At 39.4% G+C, this 16,197-nt stretch overlaps 3 protein-coding genes across 4 annotated transcripts; 1 reads left to right on the top strand and 2 right to left on the bottom strand.

Annotated features, from left to right (window-relative positions):
* The first annotated feature begins 656 nt into the window (after positions 1-656).
* On the top strand, positions 657-1,771 carry LOC306909311 (uncharacterized protein). Its single transcript, XM_079482871.1, has 3 exons — positions 657-891; positions 971-1,590; positions 1,667-1,771. Exons 1-2 carry the CDS (start codon positions 867-869, stop codon positions 1,579-1,581), a joined length of 636 nt encoding a protein of 211 aa, XP_079338997.1. The 5' UTR covers positions 657-866; the 3' UTR covers positions 1,582-1,590; positions 1,667-1,771.
* On the bottom strand, positions 1,765-8,086 carry ift52 (intraflagellar transport 52 homolog (Chlamydomonas)). Of its 2 annotated transcripts, XM_079482867.1 has the most exons (14): positions 8,013-8,086; positions 7,507-7,666; positions 6,731-6,818; positions 6,487-6,616; positions 6,273-6,348; positions 5,788-5,859; positions 5,467-5,593; positions 5,289-5,372; positions 4,919-4,987; positions 3,557-3,711; positions 3,391-3,478; positions 2,908-3,016; positions 2,472-2,617; positions 1,765-2,385 (listed from the first exon to the last, which is right to left on the bottom strand). In XM_079482867.1, the coding sequence occupies exons 2-14, from the start codon at positions 7,623-7,625 to the stop codon at positions 2,341-2,343; spliced, it is 1,308 nt and encodes a 435-aa protein (XP_079338993.1). In that variant the 5' UTR covers positions 7,626-7,666; positions 8,013-8,086; the 3' UTR covers positions 1,765-2,340. The 2 variants fall into 2 exon arrangements, with proteins under 2 accessions (XP_079338993.1, XP_079338994.1); XM_079482868.1 differs by lacking the exon at positions 8,013-8,086 and having other exon boundaries at positions 1,937-2,385; positions 4,919-4,972; positions 7,507-7,760.
* A 3,607-nt stretch (positions 8,087-11,693) lies between these two features.
* On the bottom strand, positions 11,694-16,037 carry srsf6b (serine and arginine rich splicing factor 6b). The gene is made up of 6 exons (XM_079483097.1): positions 15,759-16,037; positions 14,879-15,048; positions 13,414-13,562; positions 13,023-13,225; positions 12,866-12,937; positions 11,694-12,788 (listed from the first exon to the last, which is right to left on the bottom strand). The coding sequence occupies exons 1-6, from the start codon at positions 15,863-15,865 to the stop codon at positions 12,254-12,256; spliced, it is 1,236 nt and encodes a 411-aa protein (XP_079339223.1). The 5' UTR covers positions 15,866-16,037; the 3' UTR covers positions 11,694-12,253.
* Positions 16,038-16,197: the final 160 nt, after the last annotated feature.

Raw genomic sequence — 16,197 nt, 5'->3', positions numbered from 1 at the left:
CCAAACAACCGTTCAAATGTCATTTCTGTTCACCAAGCCTGTATTGATTTGATAAAAAAACAGTAAAAGCTTGTTCTTTTATGTAAGCCTGTTTTGAACAAATATAGTTATGCATATTACGAACCCCCACCCCCACCAAAAAAGTATTATGGTCGGGACCCCCCATAAGACTTGATTCAATTCCAGCACTGCTGACAATCGCACATTTAAGACAAAAGAGAGAGAAGCACAGGTCAAATATTAAAAAGACTATTGTAGATTCCTATATGCAGAATTAATTAAGTTCTATTGGATTTGTAACATATGTTCCCGACAGAGTTTTTATAAAAATAAGAATACATCGTAAGCCGTGTTAAGCAAAGTTAGACAAGAGAAATTGGGGTTTGATGAAATGGCCATTATACTAAATTCTCGATTTATGTATTTTACTAACGGTACTGTTTAGCGTGTTGACAAAATGTGATATCCTCTCATATTTCATTAACTTTGGCGTTTGCTAAATGAATAAATGTGAACGTAAACGTTTTCAAAGTTAGCTTTCGTGCGGCGCTGCGCAGACCGATCGACGTTTGACATCATAGTACCGCGATAACGATCTCGCCTTCACTTGATTGCTCTCGCGGTCATTTGATGTCATACGTGGATCGGCCAGAGGCGCAGTCGCAGAAATTGCTTACGGCACATTAAATGGTTACGATGCAGTTGATATTTGTAACGTTATAGCAAAAAACAACAACGTTCATTTAAAAACATATGTGTGTCAAGTGTTTCAAAAAGAGTTATTAGCCCGAAGAATGACCTATTAATGACGTAATCAGGCAGAGCTATAAAAACAAGCTGCATCCAATTAACTCCAAACCTTCCTCATGGATGCGGGACCAGACAGATCTGGTAATGGCTCAATTTATAAAACACTCTTAGTCGTGTATATAAGGTCTAAATGCACTGAATTGAACATTTTATTTTTTAGAACTGACCAGGAGCTATGAGGGCACATCACTGTCTGACCTTGACAAAGGCTTCTATACAGATCAGAGCATATCGCTCTCTGTGGTTTCATCAGATGGTCTCCTCAAACCAAGTAACGGTGTTGTGCTGGAGTATTTAGATCCTAACCCTCCAGTTTTACCGCGACTGAACTACTCCATGAATATTTTGTCACCTCTGGTTGCTGTCAGCAAAAACATTCTCTCCCCGGGCAACACTCTAAATACAGGGCTAAGCAGTCCGGTGGAAGGCAAGTCCTCCACACCCTATGAGAGAGTGAAATTTCAAAAGCCCATGTTGGCAGACTCGCTGGACCTGTCGTGTGTTGACCTGACCACCACGCACCCCTCATGGGAGGTGTCCTTTGTGAAGCCCATCGTGGAGAGTCCAAAGTCATGCTTGGAGTCCTCTTGGAGTCCCATTAACCCTTCGGCACCCCCTGAGGTGTCACTGATATGGTCAGGAACATCGCCTCGTCCACGCGCTTCAGAGGAGCTTCAGCGCTCTTGGAAAGAAATGGTGAGGTCCGGTCAAGTTCCTACGATCTCGGAGCTCCGAGATTTACAGCAGAGTTATTCAAACTTGGCGATTTGATTATTTTAGGTATGTGTGTTCATTTTCTGTCCATAAGTGATCAAATGTTCATCTATGATTTTCATTTTGATCTTTTTTTTGACAGGCAACATGATGTTTTCTTGAATGGTATCTAAATGTATATTAATACTAAATGTATTTATACTGCATGTAAATGTGTTTAAAAATAAAATAAAGTGAAGTGCAATTCAAACATTTGTTTAATGACATTTAAACCGCATGGACTGTACTGGCCACATGGGAATGTTGACACTAAATGGTAGATGTATTTAGCAGTACACGTTTTTTCCATTCCATCTTTGTCAATGTAGGCTGCTGAATACTGTTGGGCCCAAAAATGTGAACATTAAACTTAACAATAATCCAAACGGCATCTTTAATGCATTAATGGAAAAACAATGGAGCAAAAATCGTAAAATGTGTCGATGTTGGATTAGTGACCAAGAAAGTGTTGATTCTTCTTTTTATATATATATAATTCAAATACGTCACAAAAAAATTCAGGTTTAAATGACGTGCACATGTGTATACACTTTTTTTCAACCATAGAAAAATATCGCTTTTGCAAATCTGTATATATTTATTGACAAAACTATCAAAGTAGTTAATATGGCATTTCAGAGACTGAATTCTGATAAACCATGTGACTGTTGTTGCACTTAAACTGCAACTGTGCTAAATGCAAAATAATCACTGCTTTAGTAGCATTTTGCATATGTATATAAACAAAAACTGGTCACCGCCACATGACTACCGACTTCAGAATATGTTGAAGCGCGATTCTGTTGTGTCAATATCATGCTCCTTGAGAAAAGAAAGAAAAAAACAGTTTCAGTTTAAATCTGTCACGTCAGGACCTAATAAATAGACATGGAAGATGTTTGCCTCACTTCGTTGAGCTTCTTGAACTCCACCACCTGGAAGAAGATGTGTTCCAGTATGTGCTTTGCTTCTCTCTTGTCCTTGTCCAAGTTCCCCGTTACTCCCAAGATGTCTCCACATTTACGCACATAGAACTCAAGATCATCATCAGTACCTGAGGGAAAAATAAGATCCATTAATATTATAGGTAATATATAACGGGTGAGAAAGGGACTGTATGGTTGCAAAATACGTATTTTGTGTGGCCTAACTGCGTGCCGTATTCCTCGTGTAAGATACACGTCCAACGCAAGCTGAGAACTGAAAATACTTGTAAATGAAGACCTTTGATGTGACGGGACCTACGTGAAATCCTGTCATTTTTCACAGTAAGTCAATTGCAAACAGTTCTTTAGGCTCTGTACAGTCATTCCGAGATGGAAGACTGCCAAAAAGCAAACTCACATTTATTTGAGAGCTGAGCGAGTCTGACTTTCTCTGAAGAAAAAGTCTCGTCGAGGTCAAAAAGGTCAAGCATGGGTGGTGGCAGGTCCCGAAAAGCCGGTTGAAAGACCTGAACGCAACACAAAGTCTAAGTGAAGGTGGACTGTTTTACATGACAACCGTATAAACACAAAGATTGTATATCAGTGTTATCTACTGAACCTTGTGTTTGCAGCTTATTATACAACGGAAACGCTGCTTGTGCTGTATCACGTTATTCAAGACTCTCAATGAGTTCGTAAGCCTGAGTACCAAGATATTTTTTTACGGTAAAAGGAAAAGCATGGAGATTTGAAACAATGACATCATTTTTTATAATGTGACAACCAAATGAAAAAATATTCCCAGGAAATATAATGAAGGTTAAAACGCTGAAATTAAATACTGACAAACAGACATTCATTTCTTTCGCAAGTGTATGTGCGAGAAGGGAAACAAACTCACGGCCGGTTGCAGAGGGGGCAGAGGGGTTTCAAACTGTGGTGTGATCAGCTGCAAAGGTTCATGTTTGACATTCAACTGCTTGTAAGCACTAAAAATACAAATATAACAATAATTTACAACAGTGCAAAATGTCGACATGTGTTAGTGGCTGAAAGCAGGTTCTCACTCAATGACTGAGGGAAGAGTGTTTGTATGCAGCTTCAGAAGTGACGTGTCGAAGAGAGAGGTGAAATCTCGCGGGTTCTCGTCTCCCTCCTGCAGACACACCCTCAGTCTGTCGGACAGACAACCCGTGTCTGGCAGCATGGTGTAATCTGTGATCTGCTCGAAACAAAGACAAGGCTTCTGTTTCAGACGTGTAGCTCAAAGTGTTATGTTAGCCGTGCACAAACGTCATGGGTTGCCAGACATACTGAACACATTGTAGGTCACTTGGAATAAAACCGGATGCCAAATGCATAATGGTAAATTACCAATAACCTATCTAAAAGCATGTCAAAATGTAAGCGACTACATAGCAAATATTGAATGAAGCATCCAGTTTATGATTGGCTACTGCTAAACTCGCTGTAATGATACTCAAGAAAAAGGAACATATAAAACAAGAGTACAAATTCTCACAAAATGCATGCCATGTGTGTGTATGTGTTTTTCTCCGTCTGAACACAATATTCTCGATTTTTGTAATACTATTCAATGGTGTCCAACATCCAACAAAGCTCTCCCACCTATAAGTAATCTATAAAACAACGTTTTTTTAAGCGAAACGACAGGTTTGTTTAAGAAAGATATTCACGTTTCAAAAATAACAGTTGGCTTCAAGATAACGGTCGTCCATTCACACCCTCACTAGAGATTCGAATGTGCGACCCTTGACCTTTCACAAATATACACATGTTTTCAGCTAAAGAAAGTCTGGAATGACATGGGAATGAGTAATGCTGAGGGAATGTATATCATTCCTTTACCCCACAAAAACAATGCTGATTCTGCTTCATAAGAGACCTGACCTCAAGGTTAAATGATGTTACAATTTGTAAAATAAATAAATAGCAATCCATATATGTGAACCTTAACTCACAATTCATTCCAATATTTTGTAACGATAACTTTCTGGATTTTTTCTTTCTGAGAATTTGACAGAAACATGGCATTCTAGCAGGTCGTATAAATTGCCAAACTTTTGGCACAGCATTTGAATCAAGAATGGACCTATGATGTCTTAAGATGCTCCCTATATAGGCAGTGTACTTGGTTTAAAAACAGAGCAAGTGTCACTCACTAGTAATGTCACTTCAAAGCCCTAAAGCTGTTATGTGTAATAAGACTTTTTTCCAGCATGTATTACTCTTTCTTAATACAAATACAGTTGCTCATTGTTTGTTTATGTTAGTTTATTGTGCATGAACCAAAGTTAGGAAATACAACTTTTGAATAACAGATTCAAGAACAACAGAACAAATGAACTACTGTTAACATATAGAAGTGTACTGTAAAGTGTTAGCCAAGTAAGTCTGCAAATGCCTACCTCTGGGTCTTCTGCATCTATCTGGTTAAGATGAATGTTATCGGTTGTAAGCCACTGGAAAACAACATCCTGTAACATGTCATAGTTTTATTATCACACATTACAATAACAACAAAAGTAACATATATGTTTAAGATTTTTTCAAAGCCAATGTAGGAAGGGTTTGCCTGTGCACAACTGTATTTATTACTGCAGCATGTTATTGTGTGGTTGTTAGGGTGCGGCTAAGGCTTTTTGGGTGGTTGCTAGGGAGCTGATGGTGTGTATATTATCGCTGTCTATTGTGGGTTGATGGTGTATATATTAGGGCAGTTGTAGGACAGCTGTAATACTAATGCCCTAGCTATCCCTTGTTAACTATGAATCTTACCATTATTTTACTATTCTCCTCCTTGTCCAAGTACTGGTCACTGAACATGTGACATGAGCCAAGAACTGCCAACTTGCCAGCATTCTTTGTAGACAAAGTAAAACAAGAAATAAACACAAATGTATGTTAGAAGATTGGGGTCTCAGTTAAGCTACATGATCACACTGCGCGTACACACCTTGGCGTGATGGAAAGCAAGAACAGGCCTGTTGAGTGGAAAACACACGGAGCCGGTGGACAGGATGGCTACAGCAGGCTTTATCACGTTTAATGTAGCTCCATACGGGTATACGAATGTAAGAGCTCTGTTGAATCATACAAAAACAGACTGGGTGAACTTCATGAAATGGATTTCGACCTACCTATTGGAATATGCACACTCACACCACAAACATCTCGGTTACACTTTAAAAATGTGTTGCCAGATAGTAGTTATCTCTACAAACATTCTCAACGACATAAGCAGATACAGTATTTAAGAGGCTCTGCTCAAGCTTACTGTGAATTATTCCCTGTATTTTCTTCATCAATGACCCCTGTGGCCACTTTGCCAGCTGCACGACTTATTTCCCTGAAAAAGAGAAAAGCTACTAGTTTACACTTCTAAAAGGGTCCTTTATAAAAATATTATTGTACAATCAGTAGACATTTTAATGCTATATTGATGAATTGGAAATTTGTTTCTGTATGTGGTTCCATATGAATTTTTCTTGTATTATTTTGTCATTGATACTTGTCTATCTCCTCCTTCTTATGATAATGTTCAATATTTGAATATGTGTTTTTTTGTGTGTATTTTACATTTTTTATTTATTGTTTTTGCAGGTTTCATATTTACTGTCAGGAAAGCGCAAATAACATTAGATTCGATTAGCAATGTTAGGTCACAACATTTTTCAGGTGGATTTGATTGTTTTGTTAACCATACTGTTATTCTACCAAGTGGAAATTGTAACAATACAAGTATAAATGTGAGACACAAACCTGTTCAGAACACCGTTGGACACCAGCGCTTCTTTGGGATGAAAGTATTTGAAATAGGCATTTCTTACTACTGCATCTGCAAATGCAACATTAATCATTAAAGATTGATGATTTTCTTGGTCGGTATGGTACAATTATTGCCGGTTAAATTGTTGGTGGAAAATATGTTGTTTAATACCAAAAGTCCAGAAACTTTGACCATCTATACGCTTACCATTGTTGACCATAATGCCAAACTCTTCCAGGAGAAAATTGATATTCGTGTCATACTTCATTTCTCCTCCTTCTCCGAGCATCACAAGAATACCCCCACCACTGTCTAGATATTGCTTGAGAACCTCCAGCTGAATGAAACAGAACACAGCAGACATGTAGCCATAAAAATCATCTGGATTCATTGAATTGAAGTGATCTAGCTATATGACAGGGGAAATCTTTCCAATCACACACATTCTCACCTCAGCCAAAGTGAACTTTTCCCGAGGACCTGTGGTGATCCACAACTTTACTCCTTGAAGTTTCTCCAATGTGAGCTCCTCTTTGATGCTAAGAGAAAGGTAATGTTATTCATTCACACTGCATTGTTGAAAAAAAGCATATGCTGGTCAGGTAGATTTTAAAGCATGGTAGCTGCTTTGTGCTGGTCCTTAGCTGGTCATGTGCTGGTTTAAGATGGTCCTGAACTGGTTTAAGCTGCTCCAAACCTGCTCAGGACCAGTTTAAACCAGCTGATGCCCAGTTTAGGACCATCATAAACCAGCACATGACCAGTTTAAACCAGCACATGACCAGTTTAAACCAGCACATGACCAGTTTAAACCAGCACATGACCAGCTTAAACCAGCACATGAACAGCTTAGACCAGCACATGACCAGCTTAAACCAGTAAATTACCATCTTAATTACATGTTCAACATACCCAAGTGTGTATAAAGTTTAATATAAAGGTCTGTGGCTATAATGTCACCATTATAATGTGATATCTGCTGATCTATTTTAGAAATATGTATAGGATTTGTATTAAATCTATAATCATTGACTGGAATCGGTACATCAGAATCGATGCCGACCCTAGTGTGTGCATCTTACTGTACGATGACATACCCACGACAATCCATTAGTTTCTTTATGTCAAAAGGACGCTGACATGAACGACAAGATTTATTGTTATATAAATGGCCACAGCAGATTATTGCTTTACATATGTACACATGACTCGAGCGAGACGTTTCACCTTTGAATCTTCCATTGAGATCTTAGTTTCTTCTGCATGGACTTGTATCCAGAGTTGACTGTAAAGAGCTCTCGTTTGGATGCGTTGAAAATAATAATACTTCGCTGTTCTTTGTCCATGCTGGTATACAGGTCTGGATACACTATCTACACGTCACAGCCTGATGATGATGAAGAGACTGTCAGTGATGCAAAATCCATGTTTCTTTTCTTTTTTCTTACTATTGCCCAATATATATAAAGACAATTGAGTAAATGTTGTATTTGCTCGCAACAATCTGAACTATAGTAGCAGTAGCAAACACTTAAACATCCTATATTTCACTGGTAAAAGTGGCTAAGCTAGCAAGCTAACGATATCCGATAACACTCGAGGATCAGCTGTTTTCATCGGCTCGGACAGCCACAGAACTCCGTTTAATGAGGTTAATGACGTGACCCCATTAATAAAATGTAAATGCATCTAAACGGACAAACGTTACGGTAAAACTCAACATGTTTACGTGCCTGCTCACGGTGCATTGTGGGTATTCTTTGACAACACAACCGTAACCAGGGGCGCTTCCTCCATGGCAACGATCGGAGAGTTTTTTTTATTAACGCTTAATATACATTATTAGACGTAAAATAACTAAGCGATTAAATTGCCTTGCAGGGGTCCATATACAAAATATATCCAGTCATTTACACCTTTAATGCACTTTGTGTTTAAATATTTCAGATACAAAAATGTAAATTAAAACTTGTAATCAACATAATAGATGCGCCTGGAACTGTCCACTGACGTCACTTAAAGTTTGCCAAGGTACCAAACCGGCATATTCAATATTTTCATTGCCCTTCATGATTGCGCATTAATGTAAAACGTCGTCATATTGTAATTGCAATTATGTCTGCCTTAGAGAATTGTCAATTGTTAATATTGTTTGTTCAATGCCTATTTTTTATGTACACTTGTTTATTTGCTATTAATACAAATAAAACTGCATACTCAAGAAAGATTGCAATACATTAATAATCGATCGAATTGACCGTCAAGTAGCCTACATTTATGCATTTGGCAGATGCTTTTATCCAAAGCGACTTGCATTGTATAGTCCTATACATCATTTTTTATTCTAGGTATGCGCAACCCCCTGGGATCTCCTGGGACCCAACCCACTACCTTGGCAGTGCCAGTGCCATGCTCTTACCACTGAGCTACAGGAAAGCTTTTAAGTCAAATAAAAATGCTCAATTTTATATCCATAAATGCAAATATAGTAAAAGTAAAACTTGAAAAAGATATTTAAATGTACATGAACACTCAACTAATAAGGAAACCATTAAAACCTCTGTTATATGTGATTCTTTAACTATATTTGTGTGATGCCACACTGACTCTGCATGGGTTTTCTTCTGCATATATTGTAGTTTTGACTGTAGGCCTTTGACTCTGTCTATATTGTTTAATAAATAAAATACGGACGGGGGAGTTTTTCGGACTTGGATGCAGAATCACATTTACATTTCTTAACTGTTTATCCATAACATTTCTCCATCTGCATGGAGTAGGTTTGTAGGTAGGTTTTTATGTACACTTGTTTATCATTCGCTTTTTTGTGCTGCCTGCCTTGTTCATCTTGTTCTTCTCAGACAATGAATTTGGTTATCAGTGGCTGTCATAAAAATAGAAATAAAAAATACGTATAAGCCTAAGTCATATACTGTATTTGTCTTTTGGCAAGACATAAACACTGATGGTCTAGAAACACTTCTAATAATGTGAAGCTGATGTTTGTCTAAAACAAAGTCTTAAAGATGTTTGATTTATATTTCGACGATATTTTGATGGATTTGTTCAAAAGTAATGTTAAAATATTAAAACAGAAAGTGCTTCTGGACCTGTGTTGTTTCAATAGCAAAAATGGTCTTTGTGACACACTGAAATTTCCTTCTTGTACGTACATAGTCAGATATTTCTTGACTTGAAACCTTGTGTGCATGGTGCACTTGTGGTATGAAAATGTGTGTTCAACGTTAAAAGTTACAGTCTTGAAAGACATGAATAAGTTATAAAAATGTTCACATAATGTGACTTTGGATAACACTGTTTGTCTTTTTCTTTCAGGTGCCTGTAAAATAAGAGACAATGACTGACACTATTGAGGAAACGGTCTTCAGGCTTCTCTATCATAGTCTTGTTTATAACAGGAGAAACCAGCATCATTAAAACATAACCTAAGTAGTGCACATTTAAGGTGGAGAGTGAAATTGTGGAGAGCTCCACCTCATTGAACGAAGTGGGCGGGGTCTGAAAGGCTGTCACTGAGCTACAGTGATGTGAATGGTCAATCCCTGTTGACGGGCGGGGAGGATGGCCAGCTGCTGCAGTAAATGGCGAGATCCGAGCGGCATACTCTGAAAAACATTTCCTCCATTCAACTACAAATAAACCCCAAAGAAAACATGCTGCAAGGAAACACTGCACCAAGCTTTTATATGATCACGAAAAACATCAAATTCCATAAAACTGGATTTGTGAGCAACAATGTGACTGTTGATGACCAGACAGATTCGACTTTACTTGCTTTTAAATGAAAGATTGTATTTTTTAACCTTAAGTTTTGAAAACAGTCAGCAAGAAATATATGAAAATAACAAAAATACATGAAAATATTTGTATGGGGTCAATATTACCCTAAATAATTTATTTGACTAAAATTAGCAAATAACAGAAGGGTTAAACTATGAATTATATTCTGCATATCTGAAGTTATGCGGATCACTTATTCACATTGACTGTAGTTCAATTGTGAATCTTATAATGTTAGTTGATATCAGCATAAAGTGGATGAATATTTGAGCATTTAAAACAGCGCTTTTTTCCTTAATAATATAAAGTTTTAGAAATAAATCATTTGTGTTAATAAAACATTCATTTAGTTAAAAAATAACTCATCTGATTTTTTTTTCATGTTTGTACACTGGTACACTGTCCACTGGTGTTAAATGGTGCTCGTTCTTTTAAAGAAAATTATTTCAAGAGTCCTTCAAAGCGAAGGTCCTTCTAACCTGCCGGTTAACAAGCAACATATGCATACGTTAGAACCGTTTCATTCAACAACCCCTTTAGGCTCAGGCTTTAAGACTTGAAACAAGATTAACCGCCAAGATTGAATTTAGAACGTGCGTTGATGTCTTCCTGTTTGGAATGCATCGTCCAGAAGCAGCACTTTACAACTTTTGAACACAGCTGTTATGTTCAGCCTCATTTAATTTCACATTATGGGCTTCAATTTGATTTTACTTTATATTTTATTATATATTATTTCCAGAAGCCGATCCAACGAGAAGTGCAGGAAAAGTCTAAAGGAGAAAGGAAATGGAGAGCGAGCCAACCAGCTTCATCATATCGTAAAGAGCAAACTGTGAAATTCTTTAATGCCTTCAATTTTCAAATACAATCTACTTAACCTTTCAACAGTTTCATATGACAATAGCTCATAAAATTAACTCAACACTGACTTGTAAAGCCTAGTAAGATTTTTTGGGCTTGAATTGATTGCATGAAATTTTTGTCTTTGTAATTTATTAACTGTAATGTAGCATCTTCAGTTTTGAAATTTTAATAAATTATTAACATTTTGCAATTTAAGATCGAAGGTAAAAAACACAGCAGCCAGGATTATAATCTAGTTAAATTAAGATATTTGCAGCTTTAAAAAAATACATTACTGGTCTGCATCTCGAGACAAAACAATGGCACTGATATATTTGAAGAAATTTTGATGTCACATTCAATTTAGTCTGGGACTAGAAAGCTGTCTGGAAACTAGAGTTGCTGGATTTCTGTGAAAATACTTTTCTTTCCAAATATTTATAATTGGAGAAAGGCTTATTTTTGATTAAGTCAATGTGGTTGTCGAGTTCACTTCATGTAAACAAATAAATGATTAAACAACCTGAATGATTCATGTGTTGAAGTAGCAGTATAGAAACTTGGCAGAGTATTTCCAGTTCCAAGTTAAGTGCTATTAACTTTCAGTTACTGACAGAATTGTTTGGTTGAAAGATATACATTAATGCAAATACTACGACACTTAAAAGTACTTTATGACGACAAGTGAATTCAGGAACTGTCGAGTTTGTCAATCAACAGTTCAAGATTTGATTAAATATTTTGCAAAAAAGACAAAGGCAGCAAGATTGAAAACCAATTAAATGTTTATTCAACTAAAACAGTGGAAAATATTCAAAAACTCATTTAAAAATGAGATCAATCCTGGACGAAGAAATTAGGCTGAAAGTGCAGTAATGTGTTACACTTTATAAAACCTCAAGTAACATCACTAAGACCATTCAAGATTAAGCAGAAGCACTAACAGAAAGCTCTCGGGTAAAGAAAAAATGACTATACAGTGAGGAAGCATTGGTAGCCAACCACTCAATCGCATCTTAAACATGTGAACACATCACAGACAGCTGCTAAAGTTGACACTTATCCAATCAAGTCTAGTAATGTCATATCCTCCTCAAACCACACACTACAGCAACAAGCAATGGGTCTTTACAGACTCACAGGGAGGTGTGGGGGGTCTGGTTCGTAATCGTTTTCATGCAATGATACAATGCGAAAGAGCATGATAATCAATATTACATTGGGGTGCATCCTTTAGCATTTGCTGAATGCTCACACGCCGTGAATGACCAATTTAACACTGAGCTGTGAATTACAAACCATTTCCTGGAAACTAATCTGCGACAAGCTAGTCTTGCGAGGCAGACCTGGAACGTGACTTTGATCGAGAAGGGGACCTAGATGGGGAACGCTTGCCGGGTGATTCTGACTGACGACGATCCGCTTTAGGAGACGGCGAACGTGAAGCCGACTTTGCTCGCTCTCCATTTCCATTCTCCATCGGAGAGACGGAGCGGCTTCGAGACTTCTCCTTGGATCGGCTTCTGGAATCTCTCTCAGACTTTGCTTTGGAGCGGCTCTTAGATCGAGACTTGGAGCGGGACTTTGATCGACTCTTGGATCGAGACTTGGAACGGGACTTTGATCGACTCTTGGATCGAGACTTGGAACGGGACTTTGATCGACTCTTGGATCGAGACTTGGATCGAGACTTGCGAGCATCAGAACGAGAGCGGGACTTGTGGCTAGCAGAACGGCTGCGGGACTTGGACTTTCTGGAGCGGGATTTCTCAGGGGACTTGGAGTGGGACTTTCTCCTTGATCGAGAACGAGACTTGCGGCCGGATCTGGAGCGAGAGCGGTTCTTGCTTCGGGACCTTGACCTGAAACAGATGAACACCGTTAGATACGGCATACAAACTCATATTTGAGCCAAAGAAAAAATAAAAAGGCAACTCACCGTGATCTGGACCTTGAGCGGCTTTGTGAACTCCTGCGGCTCCTGCTGCGTGAGCGACGTCTGCTACGAGACCTGCGTTTCGAAAAGGCCGTTAGAGAACTTCCAGATCTCAGAAACAAGATTACCACAAATAAATGTGCTCAACCCAGTGGCTCACCTTGACCTGCTCCCAGAGTAAGAACGACGACGTCTAGGCTTGTCCTCTACAAGACGAATCTTCCTCCCGTTGATATCGGTGCCATCCAATTTATCCAAGGCTCTCTTCATATCAGAGTAAGAGCGAAACTCAATGACTCCTTCATTCGTCCGTTCTTTGTGGGCATCAGCATAGGTCACCTCTCCAGCCTGACGCATAAAGTCCTTTGGAAAAAAGGGAAGCAATCTTTCACCTGATGTCTTAAGTGTATAAAACTCCCATTAAGTACAAGTGAAACTCAAGGAAACCGAGCCAATATGACTGCATACACTAAATGTTTGCACAACAACACACTTTGATGTGATTATGTATTTTAAAGCCCAGAGTAGTTTTCGAAAGGGAAATGTGTTACCTTGAGGTCCTGCCAGCTACAGCGACTGGACAGGTTCTCCACGACGAGACGATACTCTGTGCGGACCGGAGGTCCGTATTTGTCTCTTCCAGTTCCACGGTTCCTGCTGCTGCTGCTGCTACTGCTGCTGTTGTTGTAACCACTACTGCCTTCAGACAAAAGCCAAGAGACAAAAAAACATCAGTACAAAATATAAGAGGCATTGCAAAGAGCGCACAGACCTCTTCAGACATCAAACAAGTCAGAAAATAATTTATTTTAGTTTTTTCCTTCCCATCCTATCCCATTGACCCTATCCTTAACCCCACCCCCAAAGAAAAGACCTCAGCACCACATAGTTATAATAGGAACAGTTAGCTTGGCTTTATAAAACCAATTCTTGGCAAATCGCCACCAATTTGTTTAATCAGTCCCTCTGAAAGGGGTCAAAGGTCGCATTGCTGGTCTTCACTCGACGGCACAAGAACAGCAATGCTGTGAACTGGAATACTGCTCCAGAGACACAGGAGGCAGGAATTTTAAAGATGGCGAACAGTGCCCTTTCCAAAACAAACAGAAGGAAAGTTACAAAAAAAACATAACCAGGATCACTTACAGTAGATGCTGCTGACACGTTACCTGTCTACTGACAGAACAGCGACAGCACACACACATAGCAAGGGAAGCCCATTGCTCTTTTTAATAAAGAAAAAGAAAAGGAAACTAGCGGGCAGCTACATGAATTCGTTTAACCTGTCCAATATTTCGTTCAACATAAAAACCAATGGGTTTCCTCACCATCACCCTGGTCTATTGGCAAAAGGCAGCTGTCATCATGGCTTCCGGTTAGGTCAGCCAAGGGTCAAAGGGCAAAGGTCACACACACATTGTAAGGTGAAAGCCAAGGCCAAACGGGACAGGCAGTCATCTTAGCCTCAATGGACTCGGACTCAGCCCGCACCGGACTCTTTTAAATTGAAACATCAAGGACTTTTGTTAATGTTGAATTCAAATGTAAACACAAGTCTCATGGTCACACGTCATACTGTTTACATGCCAGTTGAGGCTTCAGGATCACTAAATCTAACGGCTAGAATAGATGCAGTCTGGCCCAAAAAAAGACAGAAAAAAACAGCCCACCATCTGACATGTAAACATCTATAGGTCAAGTCTCCCTAACCATTGAAGATTACAAACATATTGCACATTGTCATGAGCCTATTTTTAATGGGCCAAAACTACAAAGCAAAGGCGTCTTTTAAGAGGAATCCCCGTTTAACGGGTCAGACAGTCAAGGACCACCTGTATTACATCAAAACCACGTCCTTCGATACCTCAGGCGCTGCAGCTTTTAACAAGAGAAGACGTGTTAGTCACTGGATGCCTGTGCACCTCGGTCTGTCCACTGCAAATAAGAGTTATTATAAAGCACCATCATCTCCACCTGTAAAAAGAAAGTGCCCGAGAGAGTGATGAGTGTACTTACTGCGGCCGCCTCCCCCATAACCTCCCCCACCATATCCGTCTCTGTCCCGATCTCGCCGGGGTCCTCTCGCGTGTTCCACGATCACACGCTCCCCGCACAGCTCTTTACCGTTCAACTCGTAGACGGCATCGTCTGCATCACGGGTGTCTTCGAACTCCACAAAGCCGTACCTGAGGAAACAAATGGTACATTGTATGCGTGAGTGATAAATAGCACACGGTACAAGGAAACCACTGAGAAAAACAGAAGGAAAAGAAACTTTGCTGTTGACATAAATGTGTATTTTGAAAGAAACGAATGGCTGGAAATGAAAAGCATCTTTTGTGCACTTTAGCGCCCCTATTGGCAACGCTGAGAAACGACCCGCACTTATCCTGCAATAAATACACGCAGACATTAGAAAGCACGTGAAATGCATTGCTTTGTGTGAACTCTGTCGGACTCGAAAACACTACACGTGCAAGGAAGTGTAAGAAACGATGCGCTAACTTACACAAAACGCTATTAATTGGCAAGCGTCAATAAAGCAATTAAGTGAAATAAACGATACAGGTGTGCAAATAGAAACGGTCATTCGTATTGATTATCGGTTTAGACGTGAACTTAAACGGTCTCTTTGTCATATTTAACAGTTAAATGCGCTGAACACAAAACCCCTCCGCCATTTTGAGCACGCGGCAAGCACCGCTGCATGTACGACACATTTCATCTTAAACTTGTCACACCAGCAGACAGAGAATCGGAGATTAACACGATGAAAGCACCACAGCAATGCGCATGCAATGAAAGAGTTACAATTCCATCACGCGCAAATTTAAACAGCTTGTGCGCGTTGTTCTCGAGGCCGCGGTGGCACAGCGCGCTAACCCTACAAACTCACCCGTTCTTCAGATCGATCTCTAAAAGCTTCCCGTAGCCGCTGAAAAACCTCTGGATGTCCTTCTCCCTCACGTGATAACTCAGTCTGCCCACGTACACGCGCGGCATGTTTCGTTTTTAGTGGGTAACGTTAACTGTAAACGTGCGGACTCTCGCAGCTTCAAACGCTGTCGGTCTCCGAATGGCCACGGCGCGATTATAACAGCTACGTCGCCGACGTCACTTCCGGCGTGCTAAAGACTTCCAAAGTCCTGTCAGTGGGGTTACAGATTTCGCGCGCACGCACAGACACACGAAGTGCTACATAAATTAAACAGAACGAACACATTTCTTATATTTCTTATTAGTTTATAAAATATACGTCTTGTAAACTTGAGGAAATTGAATGAGAGAAGTGTCTAAATGCTTGTAAGCGTTTCATCTAGGATGTCACAATTTCA

This window comes from Barbatula barbatula, assembly GCF_947034865.1.
Source record: "Barbatula barbatula genome assembly, chromosome: 20".
Taxonomy (NCBI): Eukaryota; Metazoa; Chordata; class Actinopteri; order Cypriniformes; family Nemacheilidae; genus Barbatula; species Barbatula barbatula.
This window is presented reverse-complemented; position numbering and strand designations above follow the sequence as displayed.

Coding starts and splice junctions, on each gene's coding strand:
- LOC306909311 (XM_079482871.1), top strand. CDS start 867: ATGGATGCGGGACCAGACAGATCTG. Junction 892..970: donor TGCGGGACCAGACAGATCTG/GTAATGGCTCAA, acceptor TTTATTTTTTAG/AACTGACCAGGAGCTATGAG.
- ift52 (XM_079482867.1), bottom strand. CDS start 7,625: ATGGACAAAGAACAGCGAAGTATTATTATTTTCAACGCATCCAAACGA. Junction 2,618..2,907: donor CGCTCAGCTCTCAAATAAAT/GTGAGTTTGCTT, acceptor TTTTTCCCTCAG/GTACTGATGATGATCTTGAG. Junction 2,386..2,471: donor AGTTCAAGAAGCTCAACGAA/GTGAGGCAAACA, acceptor TCTTTTCTCAAG/GAGCATGATATTGACACAAC.
- srsf6b (XM_079483097.1), bottom strand. CDS start 15,865: ATGCCGCGCGTGTACGTGGGCAGACTGAGTTATCACGTGAGGGAGAAG. Junction 15,049..15,758: donor GAGATCGATCTGAAGAACGG/GTGAGTTTGTAG, acceptor TTGTTTCCTCAG/GTACGGCTTTGTGGAGTTCG. Junction 12,789..12,865: donor CGCTCAAGGTCCAGATCACG/GTGAGTTGCCTT, acceptor CATCTGTTTCAG/GTCAAGGTCCCGAAGCAAGA.